At 51.6% G+C, this 19,364-nt stretch overlaps 1 protein-coding gene across 4 annotated transcripts in view; it reads right to left on the bottom strand.

Moving 5' to 3' along the window:
• Positions 1-17,706, bottom strand: part of TLE3 (TLE family member 3, transcriptional corepressor) — a 50,216-nt gene extending 32,510 nt beyond the window's left edge. For all 4 annotated transcript variants that reach the window (XM_077123919.1, XM_077123921.1, XM_077123920.1 and 1 more), the window contains exons 1-4: positions 16,486-17,706; positions 15,836-15,936; positions 15,228-15,291; positions 14,207-14,251 (exon numbers count right to left, since the gene is read on the bottom strand). In XM_077123919.1, the coding sequence (XP_076980034.1) occupies positions 14,207-14,251; positions 15,228-15,291; positions 15,836-15,936; positions 16,486-16,509 (234 nt within the window). In that variant the 5' untranslated portion in view covers positions 16,510-17,706. The remainder of the gene's footprint in view (positions 1-14,206; positions 14,252-15,227; positions 15,292-15,835; positions 15,937-16,485) is intronic.
• Between the last annotated feature and the right edge of the window lie 1,658 nt (positions 17,707-19,364).

The raw sequence follows: 19,364 nt of genomic DNA, 5'->3' as shown, positions 1-19,364 counted from the left end.
CCTTCCATCCACCCTGGTGTGTAAAGCTGCCTTTGAGGCAGGTCCTCAGAAGTGAAGCTGGAAGGGTGGTGGGTGCTCTATTCTTTGGAAAGCACTTTGGAAAAAGCTGTTTGGGGAGGCTGGGGCCGCCTTTGAAAGCTTCTTTTCAAGTGTGGTTCAAAGAAGGCAGCTTTGCTGGTGGAAAAACATTGTTCCTTAGAAGGAACTAATCTACTAGACACAGACAGGAGGACAAGTTCAGGGAAAGGGGCACAGAGGGCCTGCGAAATTCAGAATCTGTGCTACCAACTGGGCTCTGGGAGAAACATCTGCCCTGCCTCTCTGCTGAGATTGTTAGGCAAATAAATGACAGAAAATAAGATAGTGGGGGGCAAGAGTAATTTCCTAAAGAGCAATCTGTTCAAGGCGCTGTAGTAGCTCCCATTTGCATGAACATTAAAGGACCTCTAAGCATCTTGCTGTAAACTGAGGTACTTGAGCATTCTAAAAGTAGATTGCTCTAAAACAGGCTAGCATTCGTATCTGCCACTCCTTCAAAACATCCTCTGCCTCTGGACACTGACTCAGGGACTGGAACCGGTTGTTTTTGGTCCTTTCCCTGGCAACTTTCAGCTTCTGGGTCTTGAATACCCAGCTAGTCCTTCTGCTGTGGTTTGAGCCGACTGTTCAACACTCAGTCAGCAGGCATTCTAGGAGACGGTCTCCCAGCTATTTAGCTTTAACTGCCCCATCACCTGTACCTGTGGGCTCAGAGAATGCACACTTCATTCTAACTTCAGCCAAATAAAATCAAGAGGGAGAAACCGGCCACTTGAAAGAGCAGGCTGCGCTCTGAAGCCATGCTTCTACTCCCAACTCTGCCACCACCTAGCTGTGTAGCTTTGGGTAAATCACTTTCCTCCTCTGAACTTTTTGTTGTTGTTGTCTACAAAACAAAGGGGCCATCTAGTTAACTTTTTAAGATCTAGGAGCCATAATTTAGAGTTTCAGAATGCTAAGCGTTTCTGAATTCTTCTGTGACATTTGTTTCCTCCATAAAGTTCAGTAAAACATCACATCATGAGTTTAAAAGATGAGGAGAAGTAAGCCAACATGGCTGCAGTCATGGGGATAGGGCTGCACTGGGTGGAGGGCTAGGCTGGGGCTCGTTCCCAAGACCAGTCGTCACAGCAAGAAACATTTGTTCATCCGCAAAAATGCACATAACTGTCACAGAGCTTCCAGGTAAGGGCGGTGACACAGCTCTTTGAGCGTCAAGCATCTACTGTCCAGAGTCTATGATTCACAAGCAAAAGCGGGCTGGTGAGCCTGAGACAGCCAGGCAAGGAGTCTGTGAGTCATTTCTTTTAGGGGAAAGTAATTGAGATTCCGTGTCTATTAGGCAAGGGGCTGTCTAATGCTGCTAAGGTGCTGGTTACACTTCTAAAGCAAGGATTTCTTCCTTGGAGAATCAGGGCAGTGTCGTGGAAAGAACACCGTTAGGGGACTCATTTGTGGATTCATATGAGAAAAATGAAAAGAGGAAAAAAGACACCTGCCTTTTCTGATACACGACATATCCTCCAGAGCCACGTGGAAACGATGGGTTTTCATCCCAGCTCTGTGTCTAGTATGCTACGTGACCTTTGGAAAGATAAGTCCTGGTTTCTGGGCCTCAGGTTATTCCTCCAGAAACGTGTGCTGGGATGGGGTAAGCCTGGGGGTTCCTGAATTTTAATCAAGTGTTATTTGGTTCTCTGTCTGACTCTTGGGGTATTCAAAGAGAGTATGCTTCATCTTGGATTAAAGTCACAAGGGCACAGGGAGGGGCTGGAGCTGGGCGGCTGTGCAGAAGAGGCCAGGGCTCCAGACCCTGCAGCCTCCCAGCAGCCAGGCACCACAATCACCCAGCAATCAAGGAAGATTCGAAACAATGTGTCCTGGGTATTGTAACCTAACATATCCCAGTGCATTTCCTAGGCTATTCTAAATTGACAGGCCCTCAATTACTTGACTACCAAATGGCATTCCTTGCCAGGCACTTCCTCCTCAGGCCGAGCTGGAGTGCACCGAAATAAAGCAAGTAGGTGTACTGAGAGAGGAAAGGAAATCCAGAGACCCCCCCCCCCCCACACACACACACACGGGACAAAACTGGGGTGGGGTTCCAAGACCCCATCCCATCTCCTCCGCAGGATCTGGGGGAAAGCAGCGCCATAGGTTAGAAAGGGGTGAATAAATAATCCACTTAGCAGTGGCGGGAGATAATGACCCCTACTACTCTGGGGGCTGGTGAAGGTTTACATCACAGATTACTCAATGATAGGTGAGCCGCCGTAAAGGCCCTTTTAGCACTGACATATTGATCAAATTATATATAACTACAACGTCATTAAATATTTATGTCTTCAGAGGAAGCCTACTGAATTCTTTATGCTGGGGGGACTGGGGACAAGAAAGGCCCAGTCCTCAGTGTGACCACGAGAATCCATCTCCGGGGCAAGGAGTGGGGCGCTGGCCTGCTGGCCTGTGATGGACTCTGTGCCCTGGTCCCTGTGCCTTTCAATGAGGGTAAGGACGATGGTGGGGATGCAGGGCAGAGAGGAAGACACGCCCTCCTCCTCCCCCAGCCAGGACAACTGAAATGCATGGGAGCCTGGGGGTACTAGGGCTGGGTAACCCCCTTCTATGTGCTTCCCTGAAAGGAATCACACCTTCCCTTTCTTTGTCCACGCGAAATCTCAGACATTTTCTTCCAAGAGTCAATGGTGTAAGGAAACTTGGGAATGGTGAGGCTGAGTGGTGGGGCAAGCAGGGGCGTGTACAGGAATTATACGGGGCCACGGAGCCTGATAAGAGCTGTCAGAGTCAAGAGGCGTGCATTCTACTCCCACGTCAGCCCTGTACTTGGGTCTCAGTTTCTCTGGTAGGAAGGAGGCCGATTTGGAACCAGTATAATACTCAGAGCTCTCAAAAATGAAGTCAGTTCTGTGTGAAACTGAGCTCCCTGTCCTCAAAGCATTCAATGATGACTCAACAGGGCCATGGGGGCAGATACCACCACCTGGGAGGGAAGTGGCCGAGATGACAGCCCATGCCCCCTTCTCAGCTCTAGATCTCTAAGACTTTCATTTCTCAAACTTTCAGTTTCCACCCACCAGGCTTCCTGTTAACAAGATCCAATAATCTTTAAATATTTGTCCACTTTAATTTCTTGGTTCCCAAACACATTAAACTCCTCTTGCCTCCAACCCCCACTCTGGGGGATGGCCCTCAAAGAGCTTACTTGTATAGACAGAACAGGGAGAGCATTTTCAGATTGCACCTTCCCCCAACACTGCCCATTCATCCCAGGCACCACCACCCCCCTCCCTCCCTCCCTCCCCTCAGATAACCCTTTTACCCTCCCCCACCTTCCCTGCCAGCTCCCACCAGGAGGAAAAATTCTCCATTCATCCCGGTGGGGTTGCTATGGCAACCCCCAGCCACCTAATCCCCCTTGGAACATTATGCAAATCTCCCTTTGCCCCTCAACACGCTGTAAAAGTCCTATAACTCTTGCAGAGGCAGCTCACTAAATTTGGGGGGTCTTCCGCAAGATCAGTGCTACAAATGAAACACTAGCTCTCACTTTTTAAGGGCAGGGTAACCTGAGTAGCAGGAAGAGAAAACGAGGTAGGGAGAGGGATAAAAAACAGGAACAGACTGACTGGGTCAGAGACAGAGCCCCATTCTCTCTACCCCACCACCGAGTGTACAACCAAAGAGCATGCGCCTTCCAGTGGCCTGGCACCTCCAGGTAACATGTCAAGGTTTCTTTCCAGACAAGGGTGGCAGGACTGGTGGCATTTACACAGGGCTTGCACAGACATAAAAATCAAGGTCAATTATTTAGAAACATCAGCCATTTTCTCCTTCTCAAACTGACATCCTCCAAAATCATCACCCCCCACAGGAATTCATAGGATAGGAATTCATAGACTAAAAGGGCCCTGAGCAAACTCTTTCAACCCTTCATTTTACAGATGAAGAAGACAAGGCTCAGAAAGGGCAAAGGGCTGTCACAAAGTCAGCAGCATAATGGAACACCCCAGCTCTAAAGTCAGTATTCTGCACCCCTAATACCAGGGATTCTCAACCAGGGGACACCTGGCATGTTCATAGACGGTCTTGGTTGTCAGAACTAGGGCAGTGCCAACGATGAGCAGTGGGGAGAAACCAGGGATGCTGTGAAACATCCTACAGTGCACAGGACAGACTCTGGCAACCAAGAATTATCTGGCCCAAAATGTCAATAGTGTCAGGCTGAGAAATACACATGGCCGAGGCTCACGTCTTTCTGAGCTCTAATGGCTCCGTCTGGGGCTTTCCATCAAAGCCCGGCGGAGAAAAGGTCACTGGTCCAAGAGTGAGGCAGTCCTGAGTTTCCAGTTCTGACTGCCTTGGTCCACCTTTAAACCCTGAGGCAGATCGTAAAAACCTCTTTACACTTCAGTGGCCCTCTCTTTAACTGGGGTTCAGGGTGCCTATACTGGGTTGGCATGTGGAGCCAAATAATTTTACTTAGGACAACACACCAAGGATCTTGTCCGTTCTCTTTGGGGTCTTGGCCACCCTGGGGACTCTGATCCACTGCGAGAATACCACACTGAGGTCATTCTACAGCCCAGGTACTGTGCTAAGCAGTTGATATGCATCATCACACATAATCATCATTAACGCTGCCTGCAACTGCACTGTCAAATATGGCTATTTAAATTTAATTAAAATTACATTTAAAACTCAGTTCCTCAGTCACAGCAGCCACATTTTCATGTGCTCAATGGCCACATGTGGCTGGGAGCTACTGCACTGGGCAGCACAGATAAACAATATTTTCATTATTGCAGAAATTTCAACCAGACAGCTCTGCTCTAGCAGGTAGGTATTAGCCCCATTACACAGATGAGGAAATTAAAGTTCACAGAGGTCAAACAACCTGCCAAAGTCACACAGCCAGTTAGCAGAGATTTAAGACCTGAACCTGGGTTTGACCCCAAAGCCTGTACCTCAGCTATGAGGACAATACCACCTCCAGCTCCTGGGTCTGTGGGTCGCTGCACCCAAATTGTTAGTATCTCCCTTTTACAGCCAGTTGACTTTTGGTGGAAAAACTTTGAATCTATCAGGCACAAAGGTGCCAATAAGAACTGGCTTATCAGGAACCTGCCCCACTCATCACCCTCTGGGCATATGTCCCTTCAGCATGATGAGAGTTTAAGAAAGGAGCCTGGTCAAGAGGATGGTCAGGGAGAGCCAGGCAGAGGTCCCTGAAGAAGTGGGTTAATGAGTCAGAAAACAGAAAACCCAAAAGGGCTGAGAGAAAGGTGTTTGTAGATAGCCCTCCCAAAGATGTCCCTGTAGGTTGGTCTCCTTGATGTCACACACAAGTACCAGGTGATGTGGAGGCCAATGTCATGTCAGCTGTGAGAGGACCGTGGTAGGGGCAGAACGGCTCTTTGGGTCTCCAACCCAAGTGCTTCTTCCCATTTCAAGTCTGGCCTCATGGAGGGCCCCTGTCCCTGCAGGATGAAGTGTAAGGTCCTAAGGATTGAGGGGAGGGAGATAAAGCAGCACCATCCATTGCCTCAAATTCCTCAAGAGTCTTTCCCTAGTTCTTCTGCTCTTGGGCAAAGCAAGGTAAGAAACAGACTATAGCCCTCTCCCACTGGAGAGGGAGATGAGAAGAAAGGACCCTTTCTAGGAACAAAAGCAGATAAATGTTTTTAAGGCCAAGCTAAACCATCCACTGACCCAGCAGTCCCAACTGGCTCACCTCCTCCATCTCTCTGTTCTCACCCTAACTCTATTCCTACCCGGCATTCAGCCCTTTGCTCCAGCCATTTGGTGTCATCTCTATTCCTCCTGCGCTACCGAGTCTGCCCACCTTCCTCCTGGGCAGAGGCTGAGAAGTTTTATAGTCCCTGTACCCACCCACCTCCATGTAGGAGCTAAGATTTACTCTCACCCTTGTCCATCAGACTGCACTGCACTACCTTCCCCTCTGCAGGTTCAACTCCCAGCAGGAGAACATGTGTCAGGGCCAATATTTGTTATCAGTTTCAGGCCTAGAGTCAGGGAGGACCTGCGGAGAGCTCTCTCAGGGGAAGTATTTGGGGATTGGCAGGGCCTCCTCCTCTACCTTTCAGTCATATGGCTAGCTGGGTGCAACAGCTGGGTGGTGGGGTCTAATCAGGGAGAGAGAGTCCCCTTTACTGCCCCCAAGTCACTCTTCACATTTTCAATGTTACAGCATTGGCAGGAAGAACTTACCCCTCCAGTTGGGTCTCCACTAGAGGGAAGATAAATTAAAAAGTAATTTCTCTAATTAGGTTGACTAATTTACCTGCAAGCCACTGACCCTCTCATCCTGTCACTCAGTTCCTTCTTAGACAAAATCAGCATTTTACCTGGCTTTTCTCCATTTCCTTATTTCCCCTTTTTTGCCCCTCCCACGTTCCTCTCTCCCCTCTCCCTTCTTTCTTCTTCTTCCACACTTAAACAGTCCATAGGCTGAGATGAAAAAATGTTTCGATACATGAAAGACATTTTAATATAAAGGTTTATGATACCCACTCATCTCATCCTACAATCACAGCTTTTGCAGCCTCCAGGTGTCCCTCAGAAACGCTGTAAAGTCTTGTATCCTTCCCAGAGTGTTCCGAAAAACATACAGTCAGGGAGGACTCTAACTGGAACTTAACCCTCCTGGAGTCCCCCCCACTGGCACCCAGTGTGGGTCAAGCATCTTGCAGGGCTCAGGACCCTCGGAGAATTCACAGCCTCATCAGTCCACCTCTTCCACCACCCAAATTCAGAAATCCGTGCCAGGTTCCCAGCATCCTGGATGTATGGAGGTCATCACACACCCCAAGCCTTTCATGCCATGCTCTAATACTTTCATCCTGGTGTTTATTTGTCCTGGACCCTACTGCCCATTATTTTAATTATCTAAGATGAAACCATCTAATCTTTGCAAACAATCAAGTACTACAGAAATATGAAGGAGCTATATTACTATGATCTATAGTATTTGGGAGATAAAATGTTCAAATGCTTTGTCCTCACAAAAACTAGGATTATTTGGTTGTGATGGTAGCAGCTGCCCCAGGACTCGGGACTCCAGCTGGGTGGTTCACATGGGTGAATGGAAGAGGCCCTTTGCGGACACATGAGCTAAGCCCCCCTGGCCTCTCAGGCCCCACCCATGGGAACTTGGCTCTTTTTTCACCCTTCCCATGATCTAATGGACAAAGTGAAACGTTGGCATCGGTGTGGTGAAGAGAACCTCTTTCCAAAGGGCTGTGCTGCATCTTCAAAGCTACAACGGGCTCAGTGAAGTTGGCAGGGGTGAACGGGAGAACCGGAGCTTGTTCTGAGACAAATCTTCAGGGCTGAATCGATGGGGACTCCTGGTTAGGCTACCAAGCACTGTATGCACCCCCATTTATGAACACAGATGGCCATGCCACTCACCCCTGTGGTTTCTCTAGGAGGACCTCTTCCTGGGCCCATGAACTCTGCAGAAGGAATGGACTCCTGGAATCTAGTTTGGAAGGGGCTTGGAAGTCCCTGAGGGGACCCTTGAGCATGCTGGGCCCTTCTCCACATCCCCTTACAGGGGACTGAAACCTTCAGATGGACTCTCTCTGGAAGCCGCGCCCCCCCCATCCCCACCCGCTGACTACACAACCTCCTTAGCAAACAAAAGCCCTCAAAATCAAGGCAAATGAAGCCTGACACTCTCCCCGGCCTCCTTGAGATACGGGAGGCCCTCATGAGCCTCAGCGGGGAGACCCTGGCTCTCAGGCTGCTGCCTGGAATGGATGATGTCTCAAAGAAACACACCACCAAATGGTCCTTACTTAGGAGGCTGCAGGAAATTCCCCCTTTCCCAAGTTTCTCCTTAACTCCCACTTGAAAGGCAAGAGAAAGAAAAGCAAAAGCCAAGGGAGAAAAGGGAAGAGAGAAAAAGAAGGCATCTTGAATGTGAGTCTCGGAGAGCATTTGTTGAAAACAAGATATTGTCCCTTTAAGCATATAAAAACAAGGCCCTTGAGCACACAGTTCTCACTCTGGTACACAATTATGGGTGCTTTCAGCTGTCTAGCACTACTTCAAGTGCTCTCTTAAACCAGACTGTCAATGGCATGTTGAAAGCTATTTTGCTGGCTGCTATCATTACTAGCAAAGTGAAGAGCTGGGCTGATGAGAATTAAATATGGGGGAGGGGGCGGGTCACAACCAGTCATTACAGAATTACCAATATGAGAAGGAGACAATGCCACTTTGGGGAATAAAGTTCAAACCGGTCTATTAGGGTGGGGGAGCAGGCAGGGGAGGCCACAGACAGCGGAGCCTCCCTGCCACTGCCCCTGCCCAGCGGTGGATGGACTCGGGCCAGCCCTGGAGAGCCTTATGGGAACAGCAGCCTGGTGTGGGGCGGGGCAGGGGGTGGGGGGTGGGCAGAGGCCTGAGGGCGAGGGCAGAAAAGCCTCGGAGATGACTTTGCTGCATCATGTCAACACTTGGCCTCATTTCCCAAATGTAGCACCCCACCTCCCCTCCCCCATTCCAAAGACGTGTGGTTTCCAGAACACACCTCACTGCTTTCCAAGGGCTACTGCTACCTCTGGAGGAGCTTCCACTGCCTGCTTCTGTCTAATAACCCAAACCTTACCTTTAAGGCTTGGCTCAAGTAATGGCTTTTCTGTAAAGTCCTCTCTGACCTGACCCCCCTATCCCAGGAAAAATAAGCTGTTCTATCCCGGCTGCTCCTGCCACACTCATCCCTGCTAGCACTTACCTCACTGCATTGTAATTACTTATTTAGATGTCTGACTCTGCAGGAGCGAGAGGCATGGTGTCCCATTTGTCCGTGTAGCCAACCCCAGCACACACCCAGCACATTGCAGGCCCCGAATGACCATTTTGGGAATGAATCCAAGCACCTCGTTTTACTGAAGAGACTGGACACTCAGCTATAGGACAAAGGTCAGCCCACAATTAAAATCCCACTTCCTACTCCCAGGGCTCCAGATTCAGAACTCCACCTTAGATAATCTGAGTACTTCTAAGTAAAGAAAAACCGAAGTGTTTACTGAGCACCTATTACGTGCTAAGTGCTTCAGAAACATCTGCCCAGGGGTTTCCTCCATAGCTACAAAAATGAGATAATGAGCTGTGAGAAAGGACATCAAGGCCATTCGCTGTCACCACTAAGGGGAAACTCTGCTAGGATTTAGTCTTTTATCACCTTCTTGCCCCCACTTTCACCCCAGAATTTTATATATACAATGGGATACAGAGAAGAACATTCTCCAGCACAGGGATACCACGTGGTCATATTTCTGCCACTAAGAGAACCCCCAAACTTCCCTCCTCCCCCTCCTCCCCAGCCTCTGCTACCAAGAAAAGGAAACAGAAATTCATTTCTAGACTGGCTCCTTCAACAAAATGGAAATGAGCCTCTGAGATAAATGAGACTCTTCCACTTTATGTGGGAAGGGAGAGATCTAAGGAAGAGAAGCCCCTTCAGGGGCTAGGAAAAGCCCCCGGATCCAGGCTGGGCTCAAGGAAAGAGTTTTGAATTAGAAGCCAGGTTCTCATCAGGCACAGTTTCCTTAATCTGTAAAATAAGGACAAGGAGACCATTTGCTCATCTTCTGGGATCATTCTGATGAGCAAATGAATGAGGACAAGATCAGAGATGCACACAGCTCTATGTAATTCCATCAGCAGTCAGAGAAAAGAGTTCCAAAGAAGGCTGGGGTAGAAGGCAGCCTTGAGGGGTGGGTGGCTTCTCTCTAAGTTGACAAGACAAGATGAAGGGATCTATGGCATAGCAGATCCCAAAGCTGAATGAGGCATGCACCCAGGACAGTGAGAAGACAGGAGAGGTCAGTCTGTGCAGGGGAGAAACAAGGCAGGAAAGGTTAGAGGGAAACCAGATTGTAGCAAGGTTCTGGGTACCAACTCTCTGGCCAGAAAAAATGATACTCCAAGGAATTTCTAAGCTCAACCCAGATATCACACGAATAGGCATTTATCCTGGTATAAGGACCTGTGTCCTTTTCAACTTTGAGGGTGACCCCACCTACTCCCTACTCAGACACAGACTCAACTCGTTGGCAGGGTCTCTGTGACCTCACCCCCTAGTGCTCCCTCTGGCAGCCCACACCTTCATGGTGGTCACAGCACACCCAGCTGTGCTATGTGGACCGAGAGGTCTTCCAGCCCACCCGCCTTGTAGCACAGAAGGCTGTCCCACTTCAGCCCTGTGTTCATGGCCACCCTCCACAGCTTCCTGCATTCTCAGGTAAAAAGTTCACAGGTTTTACCACCTTTACTTTGCCCGTGAACCCTATCTCTGGGACCCATTCTGACTTATTACTACACACATAAATCATTAGTTGTGCAAATAGCGGGCAATCCAAATTGGAACAGGACTGTGGGCAAAGAGAGTTCAGCTGATATGCTTATGCAACCTGAAATTGGGTACTCTGGACTTTGGTGTAACCTAACCAGGTCTATATCCTCAGCCTCTTCAGATGATAATGCAGAATAAGGCAGTAATAATTAAAGATACAGAATCCTATTAGTCAGCAAAGGAGCACTCTTCATTTCTTGAGTCTTGTAGAAAAAAAAGAGCTGGGGTTGGGAGGGAAGGCTGCAGTAAGCCGCTCTACTAGTCACGTGGGACTGCATGGCTCTGGGTACATCAGCAGCCCTCTCCGGGCCTCAGTTTCCTTATCTGTAGCTTGAAAGGTTTGGATCAGAAAGTGAAGAGCTCTTCCAGCTCCAGATTCCAAAAGTAACTCAGAGGAAGGGCTGCTTAGCTTACAGAACCGGGTGGAGTATCATGTTGGCGCAGGATGCTGCCCCAAATCAAAACACCTCAAGCCCACTTTTAAATCATCAACGTTCACGGCCCTATGGCGAAAAGACAGCCTGGCCCAGTTTCTCGCAGCGCCAATGCCTCAAATCCAACAGGCGACAGTTGTTCTGGAGCCCTTGTTTCTAAGCTGGCTTTGTTATCCCGGCTGACATTGGAAAGCCTCTCCAGGAGCAAGAAGGGAACTGGCGTGCTGGGCAGCCCTCATTGCCTCTCTGAACCACCCCTGCCATTCTGTCTGGGGCAGGGGCTTGAAGGAGGTGACCTCTCGAAGTCCCGGGGCCAGCCCCATGATTCTGTAATCTCTGCTTTACCATAATTAGGGAAGGAGGCAGAAGAGTAGGAGGAGAAACCATTTATTACGTCTCAGGGATCTGACAGCTTAGAAAAAGAGAGAGAGAGAGAGAGGGAGACAGAAACAGCCAGAGAAGGAGCCAGCCACGGTGAGTTCAACGTTTCGGTAAAATAAAAATGGGCTGAACTGCACCTCATTAGGTCAGTATCTGGGCCCATCTGCCAGAACTCGAGGTTTCCAGCTAATCAGCATTTCTGATAGAGCCAAAAAACATGAGCCTTTAAGAAAAATGGGCCTGTGCATGTGAAAGAGAGAACAGGCTGAGGACCGCCACCCTTCCCTAGGTACCAGTCCCGTAGATCATCTGTTATATAAAGTACAGACGCTCCCCACCCCCAGCCCTGAGCGCAAAGATGAAGAATCCAGCCTGTTTGTTCCAGGCAGATGTAATCACACGAACAGTCAAGTCTAGAGGGCAGGACACTGCATGAATAATTCAAGCACTCCAGTCACTTGATTGTGTGTGCAGATAAAACACCAGTCAACCGCTAAACAGGTCAGCTGATAAACTTGTTTGCTCAGGCCTAACCACCATGCGCCAAATGCACCCAAGACCCACACTACAATTAGTGGCAGGGTTTCTTCGGCAGAGCCCTCCCAAGCCTGGGGAGTGGCCAGCCCCATTAGGTCAGGGTTGCATTTCTCAGCGCCCAGGTTTCTTCACCTCCTCGCCTCTTTGTTCCTGCACAGCCACAGGGCGATTTCACCCATCTTAGAGACTGCCACTAACCCGCAGTCAGAACACACACATTCATGCTAGGAAGAAGCAAACAGGTACAAGAGCCTCAGAGGCAGGAAAGCAAAGGTGAGTGGCCAGCAGGGTAAAGACACCCAGACTGGGAACCCAGAGGCTTGGGTGTGAGTTCCAGCTTTGGCCTCCTGCTCGACCCTGAAGCCTCAGTTTCCTCACCTATAAAAAGGGGGCAAAGAAACCCTCTATCCACCACTGGCAGCTGAGAGGATTAGACGAGACGATGGAGCCAAACCTCAGGCATTCTCCCCCTAAGAGCCTTGTTTGGGGAGTGGCCAGAAGTCCCAGATGCACACAGCTGCTCTTTATACAAAAACCCTACCACCAAATGCGTTTAAGATGTTTAACTCTTCTTCCTCAGCTCAGAGTGTTCCCAGGACTTTGAGAACAGCTTTGCTCTGCCAGCCAAGGTGGATTCCTTGTGCCAAAGAACCATCCACTCACAGAGGGAACACCACCCATGCAGACCTCAACGTGCAACAACATATTACACCTTAATTATGAAGCTCTTAGGATAACTGCTGCTATAAATTCTAAACCTGGGTGCAATTACCCTCTTTAAACACACCCAAGATACTAAGTGCTCTCAGGGAAAAAAAAAAATAAAATAAAGGGGGGTGGAGAAGAAGAGGAGACGGCACCTTGCATAATACCTCGAGGTTCCTTGAAAGCCCGGGACCCCAGTTCCACTGGATGCATTCCTACTGGACTAGTCAGACCCAGTCAGTTCCACCTAAAGCTGGGCAGAACCTGTCTCTAGTCCATCCTGGTGAGGACACACATCTTTACATACAAAGCATGTCTGTTTATTATTATACCTCTGTGGATCAAGAAGGGAAAAAACATGGTAGCTTCCATGAGCCTTCCTAAGGAATTAACAAGCCCTAAAAAGGCCAAAATGTGCTGGATTCCTACATTGCTCAATAAATTCAGGCCCCTTTCTGGCTGCCCTTCACCCAACCCTGAGGGGTTCCTATCCCCTAAGAGGGGATAGGAAAGTACAGATTCAGACGTCTCTCTACCAAGGCCCTGCAGCAGGCCAGAATCTGCCAGTGCTCCAGGGATCACCTGCCCTTCTCACCTGCCCTGGGCCCTGCCCCCTTCAAGAACAAAATTTAAACCTTGTAAATGACTGTTAATTTAGAGCAGAAAATCCATTCAAGTCACGGTCACCACAGGCCAGAATGAGTCAACAGCCTTCTGAGATTTCAAGAACACCAATTGTTAAAAAGAACAACCGGACTGCGCCATTGATCTGTGCCAAGTCAACACAAATCGCAAGCCAAGCCAAATTATAGGCAGCCTCTGCTCCTAACACAAATACACAAACAGGCCTCTCCCACAGCCAGGCCTGCACCAGGACTGGTTACTGATATGTACCAAGATAAAGGGTGTTTGTATTTGCTGGGTTTGAGGTATACTGTTATTAGAATAGTGACAACATGAGGTAGTTTACATATCCATTAAAGGCCAACGTGACTAGCAAAACTGGTTTGACTTCAGGATTTCAAAGCTGAGTTCAACTCCCAGCCATCTCAAGTCCCGGCACAGCAGCCCCTGGGCAAGTCACTTCACCTCTCAGCTTCAGCTTTCTTCTCTGTAAAATGGGAACCTGGCTGCCTTCAAATTAAGATAGAGATGAGAAAGCTGCCTCATAAATGTAAGGCATTAGATCTGTGCTTCATTCTGGCTTTTTATTTTTAAGCAGTTAGTAGATCCGAGCGCTCCTTTAAATTTCGACAGTTCAGTCTGGCTTCTAAGGCTCTTGAAGTTTAATCTTATCAAGATAGACCATCACATTTTTGCCACAACAACAACAAAAACCAAAATCCTCCTGCATTTCCTTTTGAGAATTTTACATTAAAACAGACAAAAGCAGCCAAACACCTCTGGGCTTCCAGGAGTCTATAAAGCAGATCTGGACGTACAATTTTCCCTTTGGTCCTTTATCCTCCATTAAGGTCCAAGACCAGAGCTGATTTCACAAGCTCCAACGCTAAAAGCTCAATATGTCCAAAAAATAAGCAAAACCTCAGACCCTGCATTCCAAAGACTGGATCCATTCACTGTCAAGAAGTGGAAGTTGAAGATTTAGGCTCAATTTTCAAACTGGAGGGGACATAAGAATTCTGTACACATAAGTATTTTTTTTATAATTAATACATTTTTAAGGAAAAAAAGAGCTTACCTGCTTGTGCATTTCAATGTTCAAGCCATAGGACATCTCATAGTACTAAAAGCAAACAGAATTGCCATTAACAAAATATAAAAATCTGTCCACTTTTCAAATTCAGGTTGTTCTAGAGAAAGTTTTGGCCAACTCATTCTTTTATGACATTTTTGCTAAAGAAGTTTTAAATGAAACCCTACAGGCAGCCGTAGAGGGGTTTAAGAGCTGACAACAGGTGAGTGTTCCTCCCGGATCTCAACACAATATTATAAGTATAGTAGTAAGAGCTCTGACCCTCCCTCCAACAGGCACCGCATGTGCCATATATCCTGTTTATTCAAGCTTCCGTTCACAGGGGCTAGTATGCACAGTGGAACCCTCTTGTCCTGAGAGTTATTTAGCACTGTGTCGAAGGCCTCTTCTGTGGAAAGCAGTGCAGGGAGCGGCTCTTAAGTGCCTTCCGTGTCCTCTCACAAACTGTAGATTTAAACTAGCTGCAATTGACGCTGGGAAAAAGAGGAGAGATAGTCCACCTACTGCTCCAGGGCTGAAAGGATTCTCAGCCGGGGGAGGGGGGGGGGGGAGATCCCCTGAAAAAGAGAGAGCAGGAAAGAGGTCTTCAAAGCCTCCTCCATTCCTCAGAAAATCTTTGGGGAAGGAAAGGGGTGGGCAGAGATGGCTTCTGGTCCGACTCTGGCTAAATCCCAGGGCTGCAAGGCAGAAGTTTCCTAACACCTCCAGGAGGTCTCTAAGAGATTTTTATCGAGGCTAGGATAGGCTGACCCAATCCTATCTTATCATTAGCCAAGACAGGGCAACAGGCCCTCTGGAGAGCCTTTGAAACACAAATGAAAACAGCACAAAGGTAGCGCTGAAGTCCCCGGGCTGGAATTCGGGTTTCTTTTTCTGCCTCCAGCTCAAGCCGCCTGGGCTAAGGAAAGCCGGTGCAGGCACCGAGGGCACTCGGATTACACCCGGTTCCCGGACGCTCCCTTGAGAGTCTCCTCAGGTCCCTCCCAGGCCCCAGGCCGCCTCTCACCATCACATAATGGCGCTGCATCTCTGTCTTCTCGTTGGCAAGCTTGTCGTACTCCACTTTGAGGCTGCGAGGGCAGAAGGAGCCGGCTCAGGCCTGGCGCCTGCACAGCCTCCTCGGAGGCACCAACCCAAGGGCCTCAGAGGGCCTCTTTTCCACTTCCCTGACCACCCTCCCCCCCCCGAGGTTACCCCATTATCCCGCAGCCTCCGGGGGAGGGGGATTTGGGTTCCTGCCACGGGGAGGGGTTAGGGGGAATGAAACAACTTGAAACTTCCCAAGCCCTGGGAGTGGAATTAGTAGGCTTGCAGGGGTGGGGGTGGGGCGGCGGCAGAACCCGGACGCTGTAGCCCGCCACCTCCGGGACCCGGGCCCAGCCCGTCCGCCACCCCGACCCCGACCCCGGGGAGCCCGGGCGGGCGGCGCTGGGAGCGGGAGGCTGCGGGGCTGCCAAGGGTTAAGGCCCCGCGCTCCGAAAGGGAAAACAAAAGGCGGAGGCCGGGCTGCCCCTCCGCCCGGGGGTCGGGAGACCCTCGGTCCCGGACGGAGCTGCGCCTGGAGCCACGGACCCACTCCCCGGCAGTCCCGGGGTCGGTCCCCACCAGCCTTACCTGTGATACTGAGCTTGCAGGAACTGGAATTCGTCTTTGATTCTGTCACAGGACTCGGCCACCGTGAATTTAAATCCCGGCTGCCCGGGTTGATGGGGAGCCTGGAGCCCGGGAGGGCAAGACAGGGGAGGGGGGCGGGGCCATCAGACGGGGCTCAAAGCTGCCCAGGCCCCTCCGCGGCTTCCCTCCGCCTCCCTCCCCACCCCCCCATCCCCACCCCCACCCGCGCCGGCTCATAATTAGAGAAGCCCCCTCGCAACCCCAAACCTTCCCCCAAGTCACTCAGTCCCACAACAGGGTTGTGGTCTAGTCCTTCTCAGCCGCGGGGCTCCTACCCTTTTCACTACGGGGCTCCCAATTCCAAGAAAGAGGGGGGCGGGGAACGTACGAGTTGGGAGACTTAGGAAAGGGGGCGGGGGAGGGGAGTGCAAAAACAGTTCCCCTTCTAACACAGGGAGCTCCCTACGCCACTCGGGCGGAATTAACCTCTTCTCTCAACGGCGCCCCCCATCCCCTTTGTGTGAGAACACATACATACACACAAACACACACCATAAAGGTAGCAACGAGCAAAATGGAGGTGCCAGATAAACTGCCTCGTTTACCCCGCCGTGATAGATGCTTAAATACACCGAGTTGCAATTACTCACCGGATGTCTGCCTTGCGGATACATGGCAGGGAGGGGTCGTGATTCCAAGAGCGTGGAAGCGCCGAAAGCCCGGGCCGGGGAGCTGCGGGGGAGGGGGGAGCCGAGCCCGAGCGGGGGGCGGCCGGGAAACCGAGAACTCGCCCCCGGCCCCCCCAGCCCGCTCTCGCAGCGATATCCCAGAGTCGGGCGCCCACCCCAAGTGGAGACAAAGAGCTGCGGAGCAGGCGGCAAAGTCGTCTGCGGGCGCCGAGGCCGGGCGGGCGGGCGCGGGCTTTGTGCGCCTAGGGCTCGGCGGGCTGCGGCCGGCCGCCTTCCCCCGGCTGCGTCGAGCGCGTCAGAGCCGGGGGCTTCGCGGACATCGTCTTCTCCCCAGAGGTTCTGGCACGGGGTCCCAAGGCCGGGGTTGCCTCCTGGGGCGAGCGCTAGTCCCCTTCGGATCAGTTAGCCCGTGGCGCCAGGAGGGGGGCGCGCCGGGGCAGCCCCAGCATCCAGGGAGCGAGGGTCCGATCCCAGAGGCGACAGCGCCCGGGGCTCGCGGCGACGAGGAAGAGGAAGGAGACAGGCACCGAGGTGGCGGCTTGGGACCGCGAGAGCGCCAGAGGGTGAGGGCGGGAGCCCCGCGCGGGCGCTTCGACGCCCCCCCCCCACCACCACCACGGAGAGGAGAGCCTGTTGTTCCGTCTGCTCCTGCCGCCGCCGCCGCCGCCGCTTGCAAGCCCTTCCCAGGGCCAAGGAGGAAACTCCGGGCTCAATAGGTGCAAATCAACTGCTCCGGCATCCTAACTCCCGCGGGCAGAGAAGCCTCCGCAAACGGGTCCTCGTTGCTCCCAGCTCGAACGCCGAGTTCCTAGCGAAGAGCGCTCGGCGCTGCGGCCGCTTCGGGGTGTGCAGGCTGGAGAGCGCTGGAGGGGAGACGCAGCCCTAGACCCAGGAGCTGTGCGGCTTCCTTCCTCGGCTCGACTCTCCTCTCCGCGCCCCGACAAACCCCCACACATACACCCTGACACACACACCCAACATACACACACCAAAAAAAAAAAAAAAGTGGCCCGGACCTTGCGGATACCACACACAGACAGGCGAGGGGGACGAGCACGAGGTCTGAACTGCCGCGAGAGCAGTTCCAAATAGGGACTGAAAAGTAACAAAATAATGTGGCAGCTTCGCCCGGTGCTAGCCAATGGGAGCGCGGAACCCCCACGTGGGGCTGCCCGACCCGGCCTACGACTGGGCGCCGCCGGGCGCAACGTCACAATGCCCTCTTGTGTCTAAAACTATGCATGAAAAGTAGCAATCAGGCCCTACCCGCTGGTGACTTTCGCATGGGAGTGAAAAACAGCGCTCCTCAGATCAGGAATTAACCGAAAGACATATAATAAATAGATATATATTATAGTCCTGGGCTGCTAGAATTTTTGTTCGTCCTCTTTTTTTTTTCCCACGATCTACTAACAATTACTTAGCGGGAGGGGGAAAGAGAGAAGACAGAAATAACAACAAAAGAAAAAAAAGACAAGCTGTATAATTCTAAAAACCTGTGGCTGGGTGGTAATGTATCAGTTTATTCTGCAGTGGCGGTAAACGATTCCTCCCTCTAATCTCATTAGGTCTGCAAAGCAGCACAATTAGATACTATAAAACAAACAGAATCACTTCGTCACTTTAATGTTTTCACTTCACAAGATTTAGGACCGATAAAATGGTGGCTCCCAAAGTTGCCTCGCCCCACACACCCCCACACCCCTAAAGATTTGCTAGAAACTGAGGGTGTCCCTTTATAACTCCTTCCGTTACCCCCACGGTCCCCTACCCCCACTCCGCTCTGCTTCTTTTCTCTGTTCTTCGCCTTTCTTTTCAGAAAGCCAAATAAACACCGTCTTTGATGTGCGGCGGCTAGCCGCGAGAAGTCTGAGGAACTCTTGCTTGGCCAGTAGCGCAGAAGGTAGGGCCTGGCTGCCCGCGGACAATCTGCTCAGCTTGCCAACTGTCCCCACGAGGGGATGTCTACCCCGGCGAAGGGCGGGCCTCCGTGGGGACAGTTACCACAGCCTTGTCGGGACCGCTCCGCGCTGCGTGCGGGGTCCGGGGAGCAGAGTTGGGGATTGGAGCGGGGCCCTGCACCGCCCTGACCTAGGAGCTCCGAGTTCCAACCCGCTTTACTCGGTCTGCCCGCGTCAGTATTACAGCGCCGGCGGAAGCTTGTGGAAGAACGTGTGTGCGAGCTCGTGGGCGTCTCCGAGGCCAGCCACGACGCCCCGGGGGGCGCATACGCTCGCCCGACCGGTCGCGCGCCCCTGACCCATCCCTTCCGCCGCGCCTCTGGGACTCCCTGAGCTGTCCGACAGGCCCCTCGACTCCGGGAGCCAGTCTGCTGGAAAACTCAGAGCCTTTATCAACTGCGCGCGGAGTTACGTCAGGCCGGACAGCCGAGGGGGAAGCGGTCCCTCCCGAGAACCCCGCGGGCACTAGCCAGCATCTCGGCGAACCCGCCGGGACCCCCGGGCCAGCGGCAGGCGCGAGCGGCGCGGACTTTGGGTCCCGCGCCTTGGAGGCGGCCCTGGGCGCGCGCGAGCCGGCAGCGCGCCCCCGGATCTATACTTCCCCCTCATTAGGAGCGGGAGGTTCGCCTTTGCATCTTAATGAGGAGCTGAGAGCAAGCGAGCGCTGGGAGGCCGGTGCGCAGGGAGTTACACATGAGCACTCGCCTAAGAGTTGAACCTCCCCGCGCCCGCTCCGGCCGTCAGCCCCGAGCTGCGCTCCTCTATTCATTTATTTATTCTCCTAAATAAAAACATAAAACGTGTGCGGCGCGCATCGAGGAGGTGGGGGGTGGGTAGAGAAAAGCCCGGCTCGACAGATGCGAGCATCTGGCCGCAGCA

This window comes from Tamandua tetradactyla, chromosome 12 (assembly GCF_023851605.1).
Source record: "Tamandua tetradactyla isolate mTamTet1 chromosome 12, mTamTet1.pri, whole genome shotgun sequence".
NCBI lineage: Eukaryota > Metazoa > Chordata > Mammalia > Pilosa > Myrmecophagidae > Tamandua > Tamandua tetradactyla.
The sequence above is the reverse complement of the archived record's forward strand: the minus strand, read 5'-3'. Positions and strand labels throughout refer to the sequence as shown.